This window comes from Mesocricetus auratus, unplaced genomic scaffold, assembly GCF_017639785.1.
Source record: "Mesocricetus auratus isolate SY011 unplaced genomic scaffold, BCM_Maur_2.0 Super-Scaffold_100027, whole genome shotgun sequence".
In the NCBI taxonomy this organism is placed as follows: domain Eukaryota; kingdom Metazoa; phylum Chordata; class Mammalia; order Rodentia; family Cricetidae; genus Mesocricetus; species Mesocricetus auratus.
The window spans coordinates 2,182,133-2,191,671 of NW_024429208.1; the positions used below are offsets into that span (position 1 = coordinate 2,182,133).

General features: G+C 51.8%; 1 protein-coding gene across 1 annotated transcript; it reads left to right on the top strand.

The window, feature by feature from the left end:
- Nucleotides 1-343: 343 nt before the first annotated feature.
- LOC110339871 (H-2 class II histocompatibility antigen, E-S beta chain-like) lies at nt 344-9,539 on the top strand. The gene is made up of 6 exons (XM_040732201.1): nt 344-542; nt 4,954-5,223; nt 7,528-7,809; nt 8,429-8,539; nt 8,944-8,967; nt 9,238-9,539. Exons 1-6 carry the CDS (start codon nt 443-445, stop codon nt 9,249-9,251), a joined length of 801 nt encoding a protein of 266 aa, XP_040588135.1. The 5' UTR covers nt 344-442; the 3' UTR covers nt 9,252-9,539.

A 9,539-nucleotide genomic window follows, 5' to 3' on the forward strand; every position in this document is an offset into this window, starting at 1 on the left:
AGGGAACAAAACTACCAACCAATGTCCACCCTCCCACAAAATAACTATCCTTTTGTTTGGTTCTTCGTTTGTTTGTTGGTTTGAGATATGTTTTTACAAGCTAGACCAGGCTGGCCTCGAACTCTCAGAAACCCAGCTGCCTCTGCCTTCCAAGTGCTGGGATTGGAGACTTGGGCCACCAGGCCAGACTGAGTGTCCTTTTAATGAAGGGGATTGCAATTGTAGGTTTCAGAAGGGACCTTCATACTGAATCCCTAACCAGCAACTGATGATGCAGCTCTACTCTGCTGCTGATTGGCTCCTCATACTGACTTTACCCCATCAGCAGCAGAGCAGTGACTTCCCTGGTTCTTACTATCCTGTCAATGAGTAAAGCCAGGAGACAGTTTCTCCTGTGTGAGTTTGTCTGCTCCTCCTATTCGGGTCTCTCCTCTCCTCCACCATGATGCCACTGTGGCTCCCCAGAGGCTCCTGTGTGGCAGCTGTGGTCCTGGCCCTGATGGTGCTGATCCCTCCGGTGGCTTTGGTCAGGGACCCCCGACGTAAGTACACACCTCAGGGGCCGGGCTGCTGGGGGTCGGGGTGGGGGAAGGAAGGGGCTGACTTCCTCACTGTCCAGGTCAAGCCCCTTTGAATCCTCTTATATTTTCTGTGACCACCCACATCCTCTCATTACATCCAAACTATTTCCCCCAATAGGAACCTGGATGTTTCTTTCAGATCTGTGTGAGAGACCCCCCCCACCCAAATATCAGTCACTGCCTTTCAGTTTCTTCCAGAAACATCTCCAGCCATTTGTCACATTCCTTCAGGGGAGGATTCATAAATCCTGATGTGAAATTAGCCGCTTGCACAGGGCTTGTCTTCTTTGTGTTGAGCTTTGTCGGACAAAGAGGTTTCTCTTTAAAAATAGAATTTCATGTGTGTATCCTATTTTGTGCATATGTTTCTGTTACTTTACGAAACCAAAAAAGGCCAATATTTAAGTAATTAAGAAGGTTTCTCTGGGAGTATCACAGAGTCACGGGCATGGGAGGGCATCCCAGGGATGATCTCTGTAGGCTGTGAGGCTGCTGCCTGGGTACCCAGGGCTCTGTCTTTCTGTCTCCCTGACTCCAGTGTCTATGCAGCCTGTGCCCGCATGGGGGCTCTGCTGGGTGGTGGCCAGTTCCCTTTCTCCCTGCAGCCAAGGCAGCCTTAGGATGGGCCCTGTGAGCTGTTTTTACTCTTCTGAGAACCCGGGGAGGGTTAGAGCCTCTGATGTTTGTAATTTGATCTGTTTCTATTTCCTGTTTTCCTACATGGGAAGGACCGGACTTCTCTCTGCATCCTATGATCTGTTTCTAGTTTCCCAGCCCATATCTACACCAAACACACGGGAACATCAAAGTCTGGAGTCTGCATTTTGGGATATAACAGGGTTGTTAACACTGCTAAAACAGTCACCCCAAGTGCTGGGACTGTGGAGGAGCTGTCCGACCCCTCTGTGCTTTAACTGATGTAGTATGGGGAAGAGAGGATGTTTTTCATAGAGCTGTTTAGGGATTGGCAGGGATGGCCGTGCAGAGCATGAGGGTCCTGCTGCCACACTGTGTGTTTCCTCCTCTGTTATCATCTCACCCAAGAAAGGACACAGAAGGTTCCAGAATGCCTCTCACCTCATCGTCATACTCCACAGACCAGGCTCCTGCCCTTGCATCATTGTCCTTCACACAGACTACTCTTTTTTATTAATTAATTAATTTAAATGATTTATTTAATATATGAGCACTCTATCTGCATGTCCACCTTTGTGCCAGAAGAGGGCATCAGTTCCCACTACAGATGGTTGTGGTTGCTGTAACTTGACCTCAGGTCGGTCTGGAAGAGCAGTCAGAGCTCCTATCTGCTGAGTCATCTCTCCAGCCCCTCACACAAACTATTCTTACAGCTTCTGAAGCTGCTGTTTCCCTGCATTTTCTCTTTTTATATAAATCAAAGTCATTCTCCTCACTGTTGTCATTTACATCTCAAAACACAGAGGTCAGTAATTCCACCTCCGAGACCCGCTGCAGTGTCTCTGTCTCTGTCTCTGTCTCTGTCTCTGTCTCTCTCTCTCTCTCTCTCTCTCTCTCTCTCTCTCTCTCTCTCCTCTCTCTCTCTCTCTAAGTCATGGTTACTGATGACTGCCACAGATATTTCCCCTCAAAAGGCATAGAAGCTCTTCATCTCTCTGTGCATTTGGGGAGATAATGTCTGGTGCTGGTGCTCTGTGTTTGAGTGACTGTTACAGACATCTTTACATTCTCTGAGTTAGATTAAGTGTGAAAATGAAAGACTGCACATCTGATGTCTTTCCCTGTCTCTATCTGTGGAGACCCAGAATCTCACACGACATCTGACTTCAAAAAGACCTGGTTTGTGAATTTCTGGATCTGTAATTCAGATAAGAGACTGTGGGTCAGTGTTGGAATCATGGCTTTGTTTCCAGAAACTTCTCCAGTAGTTTCCAGAGGCCTTCATCGACCCCAGGGCTTGTGAGTGAGGCTCCTCTGATCCCCCAGCCTCATCTCTCAGCTGCGGCCCTCACGCCCGTGCACTGTTGCTCATGATCTCAGTGCTTGCACGAGGTGTCACCTCAGCAGAGATGTGCCCTCCCCTGACACTGGCAGTCACCCTCTGCTTCTGGCTCATGTCTGTGACACATCTGCATGGTCACTCCCCACAGGGCTTCTGTCCCCTCCTGTCACTCAAGTCTTCCTGTCATTGGAACTCCACCCCTCTCTCCTGCTTGTTCCTCACTGGAAATTCTAAGCTCCAGAGTCGGGGTGGGGTTCAGATGTTTCCCCTCTTTGGATTTCCTGGGCAGCACAGGCTCGCACAGGTCAGCGCTGAGGGAGATTTCCGTGTTCTACCTGGTGAGTCTAGGAGGAGCTTGAGCATGAGGGGTGGAAGGGTGGAGTCTTGTGAGCTGGTGAGGTGAGTGCTGGCTTCCAGCTCCAGGTGGGGCAGGTGTGATCAGAGAGGGGCAGGTGTGTGGTCACAGGGGGCAGGTGTGGTCACAGGGGGCAGGTGTGATCAGAGAGGAGCAGGTGTGTGGTCACAGGGGCAGGTGTGGGGTCACAAAGTGCAGGTGTGTGGTCACAGGGGGCAGGTGTGGTGCCACAGGGGGCAGGTGTGGGGTCACAGGGGCAGGTGTGTGGTCACAGGGGCAGGTGTGGGGTCACAGGGGCAGGTGTGGTCACAGGGGGCAGGTGTGGGGTCACAGGGGCAGGTGTGGTCACAGGGAGCAGGTGTAATCACAAAGAACACACCCGATGCTCCCTGTGCCTCTGTAATTAAGGAGATACATCTGTTCAGAGCTGATTTGGGGGAGGTGACCTGAATCAGACGCCAACCCCTGTCCCTCCTGGAGCTGTGGTGCCAGAAGTGACACCAGCCATAACTGAGCAGGGACGCTTGCCTTGACAGAGTGTGTGACAGGAGAAGCCCACTGGGCTCTAACCCCACACAAGGAACCATGGGCAACTGAGGAATCCTGAGGGTAGGAGAAACAGTCTTCCCAGGGAGGAGCAAACCAATTGGTCAGTCCTAAAATCACACATACAGTAACATCACACGGACTGAGAAGGGTGTGTTTGTGTGTTTAGGAATGTGCACACATGAACACATATGCACATAACTGTTAGTGACAAAAGACAGACAAGGGGGATATGCAGGAGAAAGGAGAAACAATTTAATTATATTAATCTAAAAAACTAGAGGAGTCCCAATGATTATAAACCACACTTAAGGGCAGGCTGCGTGCCCAGCAGTAGATGATCCCACAAAGTGAACTCAATGGTATCTTAGATTTGTTTTGTCTGTTTGCTTTATGCCTTACAGATCTTTTGCTCATATGCTATGGTTTCAGATTTTGTGGGTTTTTTGTTTGTTTGTTTGTTTGTTGGTTTGTTTTTTGGTTTTACGAGGCAGGGTTTCTCTGTATTGTTTTGGAGGCTGTCGGTCCAACCCAGCCTCGAACTTACAGAGATCCGCCTGCCTCTACCTCCTGAGTGCTGGGATTAAAGGCGTGCGCCACCAACGCCCGGCCAGATTTTGTGTTTTTTATCCCTATGTTTCTTATGGATTTTCTTTGGCTCTTGTGTGTATTTCTATCCTAATGTGTGTGTGTGTGTGTGTGTGTGTGTGTTTCTATCCTAATTTTCCCCCTGTTCTCTTAGTTGTCTGTCTCTAGGGGGAGAAGGAAAGAAAGAAGAGGATTTCGGTGGGTGGAGAGTTGGAGTAGATCTGTGGGGAGTTGAGGGAGGGAAACTGTGATCAGAATATACTTTATGAAGATGTCTACTTTTTAATAATAATGATAATAATAATAATAATAATAATAATGCTATAGTGGGCGACTAAATGTCCAATCAACCTCTGTATCCTCCTCCCAGGATCTGGAGGTCGTAGTCGAGGGTTAAAGAAAAGTGCGGGTCCCTCCTCTCATATTAAACCTAGATGAGGTAAACTCAATATGCCATGCTTGGTTACCATGGGAGGCTGCCCTTTTCAGGAGAAAAAAGGAGGAGGGCTGTGTGTGGGCCTGGGAGGCTAGGAGGGCAGGGAAGGAAGGAAAAGGGTGGGGCCAGGTGGTGGAAGAGGCCTGAGGGAGAAGCAGGGGGAGCTCTGAGTTCGAGTCCAGCCAAGAGAGAAACCTGTCTTGAAACAAAACCAAAATCCTCCAAACAAAAACAAGCAAAAAACAGAGAAAGGGAAGGGGAGAGAGTGTGGGAGGGAAGGAGGGGGAGAGCCAGAGAGTGAAGGAAGAGAGAACCTAGTCCCTCCATCTCTCCCTGTTTACACCCCTGTGGACTGACTGTCCTGAGGCCCAGGTCTGGACTTGTCCTGGGCTCTGACGTCAGAGGTGGCTGAGCGAGCTTGGGTCTGGTCATTCGGGGCAGCTGAAGAGGATAATTCCTGTCTCCACAGCTCGGTTCCTGTTTCAACCTAAATACCAGTGTCATTTCTACAACGGGACGCAGCGCGTGCGGTTTCTGGAGAGACACTTCTACAACCGGGAGGAGATCCTGCGTTTCGATAGCGATGTGGGCGAGTACCGCGCGGTGACCGAGCAGGGGCGGCCTGAAGCCGAGTCCTGGAACAGCCAGAAGGAGTACCTGGAGCAGAAGCGGGCCTCGGTGGACACATACTGCAGACACAACTACGGGGTTTTAGACAGCTTCATTGTGCAGCGGAGAGGTGAGGAGTGAGGGGTGCGGGTGGGCTACCAGGGTGTGTGCGTGCGTGTGTGTGTGTGTGTGTGTGTGTGTGTGTGTGTGTATGTGTGTGTGCGTGTGTGTGTGTGTATGTGTGTGTGTGTGTGTGTGTGTGTGTGTGTGTGTGTGTGTGTGTGTGTGTGTGGTGAGGGATCAGGGGAGGGTGCATGCAGTCCAGGGTGGTTCTAAGTGTTGTGGGCACAGAACTCGAGTCTTCAAACATGGCTGCAGCTCAGTTCACCGCTCCCCTCTCCAGCCCTGAGAAAAACCTCAGCTCTGCCCAGGACGGGATGGGGTGGAAACTGCGTTAAGACAATTTCATCAAAGCTTCACTAGGGTTAGGAGTGGACAGAGGGAGGTGAGGGCACTCGCCAGTGTGGGCTTCCCAGAGGCTCACACCAAGAGGGAGACCTGCCCGCCCCAGTGCGGCTGCAGCTCCCACAGGCACAGCAGGCAGGGGGCTGTCACGGCATCAGCCATACACAGCGTCTGTCTCCCAGGTGAGATCACAAAATACTAATGAGGAATTTATTTTTCTTTCCCTCTCTTTTTATGGATCTGCGGGCGCCTTGGGTGGGGGTGAACTCAGGAGCGATAGTGTAGCCTGAAGGACTGAGAGTCTCTTTCCTGAAGTGGATCTCGGTGAGAATCCTAGAAACCTGCAGGTCACAAGCAGTTGAAGATTGGGTGGGAAACATTGCTTCTTTGTTAGCCAGAGGCTTCGACCAACTCTGTCCACATCCCCAGTGCTTCCTGGATTTTCCCTCCTGCCTCAGCAGAAACAAAGTAGCTCCCTGAGACTAAAGTATCAGAGGAAGCTCTGTGGGGAGAGAGGAAGCTCTGTGGGGAGAGTCCGAGGAGGGGGAGGAGGGTGACCTGTGAACAGAAGATACCAGAAAGAACGGGACCTGCTGCAGGGCTGGGGACTCGCTAGGCCTTCCGTGATGTGGGGAGGTTGGAATGTTGCAGATCCATCACCTAGTTATACTTAAGCTTGGCGTACCATTAGTCCACTTAATAGCCACTCTTTGCCCTCTGTCTCTGACTTGACACTGTGGACCACTGAGAGAAACCTTTTGGGATGTGTAGAATTTTCAGAGAGTTTCCCCACACAAAAGCCAAGACTGTCATCAGAGAGCACCTGAGTTCCATGGTCACAGCGCCCACCTCATACATCCACAATGCCCTTGAAAACTGTTTACTCATCAAGCCCCGTGTTCTGTTACCATGGACACATCACGGGGCACTCTCCATATGGTAACATGGAATTTGGAGTCGTCTGACTCTGTGTTCCTGGGCCACGGTCACACACACTTGGCTCTAGAATGAACTGTCCCTTGTCCCCTCCGAGGTGGCACCGGTGTCATATACTGAAGATCACAAGGTGCCTCTGGTTTTTCCCAGTCTCCTCTGGGTCTAAATCCCCCACTGCTGTCCGTGTCCTCATTCACATACGTTTACGTTTCTGGATGAGGTACACTTGTCCTGTAATTCACCATTTCCTAATTTAATACGCTAACATTGCAATCTAGATGAAGCTGACTGTGTTTGCATGTCCCATGATCTTTCTCTGTGTCACTGTGATGGTGTGAGCCTAAGGTCCCCTCCGTACACTAATTGTAAGGGAGGGAGGGAGATGGACAATGATAAGCCGTATGAATGTCTGCTACACAGTGTTGTCAGGACAAAAATAATCAGAAAAACGGCCCTGCTTCTTTAGTGCTAACAGGATTCTCCTCCTGTACCACCGTCGGCAGCTCGTCCCCCGCTCTGCACGGGTCAGGGTGCAGACACCAGCACAGCCCACAATTCCCACAGCTCACACTGACAGGCCCCTGCTGAGGTGCCTGTGAATCCCTGTGTAACAGACACTAAGAGAACGTTGATGCAAGATGTGGCAAAGTTGATTTATGTAGAGTTTGGCAAAAACAGCTGAGACAGGAGTTCGCGCTAAGTCTCTCTGACCCTCACACACAGAACTGCCACCATCTACAGACAAGAAGAGATGGAATCAGGGACACCCGTGTGTAATTCAGCTGTTGGGGAAAATTCCACAGCTGGGGTGAGCCTTTCTCTCACCGCCAGGACGTTCACCTCCAGCCGGTGATTCCTCCAGGGTGTGCAGCTGACAGCTGCGGTGTGAAAACAGAACCAGAGTCCTGGGACAGCTGTGTTAGAATCTCAGTTCCCCCCTGGACTTCAGCCTGGATGGACGGAGGCAGACAGACAGCCACCCGGGAGGACAGCTCCACCCTCATGACTCACTCTCACCCCCTTTCTCCTCTAGTTGAGCCCCAGGTGACCGTGTACCCGACAAAGACGCAGCCTCTGGAGCACCACAACCTCCTGGTCTGCTCTGTGAGTGGCTTCTACCCCGGCCACATTGAAATCAGATGGTTCCGGAATGGCCAGGAGGAGAAGGCTGGGGTCGTGTCCACGGGCCTGATCCGGAATGGAGACTGGACCTTCCAGATCCTGGTGATGCTGGAGACGGTTCCTCAGAGTGGAGAGGTTTACACCTGCCAGGTGGAGCATCCCAGCCTGAGCAGCCCTGTCACAGTGGAGTGGAGTGAGTGGGAAAGCCCCTGTCCCTGGGAGTCCCCGCCCACCAAGGAGGGGCGTGGCTTACCCCGCCTATCAGCTCTCTCTGCCCACCAACTGTTTGCACTGGTCTGTGCTGACCCCTCCTTCAGCATGGCTCACAGGGGTAGGTGTGTGATCTACAACACCTTGGTCCCCTGGGAAGCAGTTTTGCCACCAAACACTTCTGAGCCTTCCAGTGACACCACAGCCCAGGGACCTGCTTGTCCCTGGCTGCAGCCTCTGCCTCTGGCTGGGCTGTGTTTCTGCTGCTGCTCATGGAGATGATGGACAAGGAGCAGCATGGGGTCATGGCTGACCTCAGGGGCGTCCAGTCTCAGCTCTGCCTGTGCTTAGCTCTGTCACCCTCAGGACGGTGCAGCCTCAGAGCTCAGAGGCTTCCTGTCAGCTCAGCTCAGGGCGGCCATGTAAAGTCTCTTCATGCTGTGACCCTCTTGCTGTTTGTTTTCTTTCCAACATCAGCAGGGTGTTCAATTCCTGCTCTTCTAGAAGAGGCTTCTTCCCCAGGCTCTAAGCTCTGAGTCTCAAGGTCCCAAGGGGAAAAGAAAATTTGTGGGAAAACCTCTAGCCCTGGCTTCATTTCTCAGGGGCTCAGTCCACATCTGCACAGAACAAGATGCTGAGTGGAATCGGAGGTTTCGTGCTGGGTCTGCTCTTCCTCGGGCTGGGGCTGTTCATCTACTTCAGGAGCCAGAAAGGTAAGGAGCCTGATGGTGGCCAAGACCCCATAGCATTTCTGGGAAGAGCCATGCTTTGTTCTTGGGATGTCACCAGGTGTGACCTCAGGTTTTAATCAACTCTGTACCCAACAGCCTGGAGTTACTGGATTGAACCCCAAGGAGTGATAACTTATAGGGACAGGGAAAGCTAAGGCGATTCTGACTTGAGACCTGGGAACAGAGGAAGAGAGAAGGAAGAGGCACTGGGCCGTGTGTGCCTGAGGCTTCCTGAGCTGTCTCTCTGTCCTCAGTCTGCTCTGTCCCGACTGCTGTGGGCTGTGGTGCCAGAGGAATCCCAGGTGTCAGCTCAGAGTCTGGGGACATGTGTCTGGGGACAGATTTCCCTCCATGCACTTAAGTATCTATTTTATTCTCTCTTCTAGGACAGTCTGGGCTTCAGCCGACAGGTAGAGATCTGCTTTCCCTACAATGTGGGGCTGGGTTGATGGGCACCAGACACAAACACCAGGGAAGGCATAGACCCCAGGGCCTGGCTGGGAGGTTTGCACTGAGCCATGTTCCCTGCCCTTACTGAAGGCCTGTGCTCTGCAGCAGCCTTGACTTGGGGCGTGAGAAGTTCTCTGTGCTCACTTCCATGAGTCAGGAGAGGCCTGAGGGTGTGAGAGAAGCCACTGCAAAGTGTGGTCTGGAAACACCTCTGTCCCTGTGCTCTGCAGGACTCCTGAGCTGACTGAGGTGACAAGACTGAAGGAAGGAGCTTCCCCTGTCTCCATGGCTTCAGTTGCTCCATTGACAATGCTGCCCCAGGACCTGGCTCCTCCTGGCTCTGGACCCTGCAGACCTGTGCTCCCTGATGGCTGACTCAGCCCTGCCTGGTCCTGGCAGCACCAGACAGAACTCCCCTCCCCTCCCCTGTCCCTCTCCTTTTTGTCCCCTGTACTTTGTCTGAGCTTCTGAGCCAGGCAGCCGTTATAATGCTTTCTTACATTTTTGTCAAATAAACAAAGAATTAAAATAA

What these genes read in the sequence shown, in the direction of transcription:
- LOC110339871 (XM_040732201.1), top strand. Translation starts at nt 443, where the DNA reads ATGATGCCACTGTGGCTCCCCAGAGGCTCCTGTGTGGCAGCTGTGGTC. An exon ending in TTTGGTCAGGGACCCCCGAC is followed by an intron (nt 543 to 4,953) that starts GTAAGTACACAC and finishes CTGTCTCCACAG; the next exon opens with CTCGGTTCCTGTTTCAACCT. An exon ending in CTACTTCAGGAGCCAGAAAG is followed by an intron (nt 8,540 to 8,943) that starts GTAAGGAGCCTG and finishes TCTCTCTTCTAG; the next exon opens with GACAGTCTGGGCTTCAGCCG.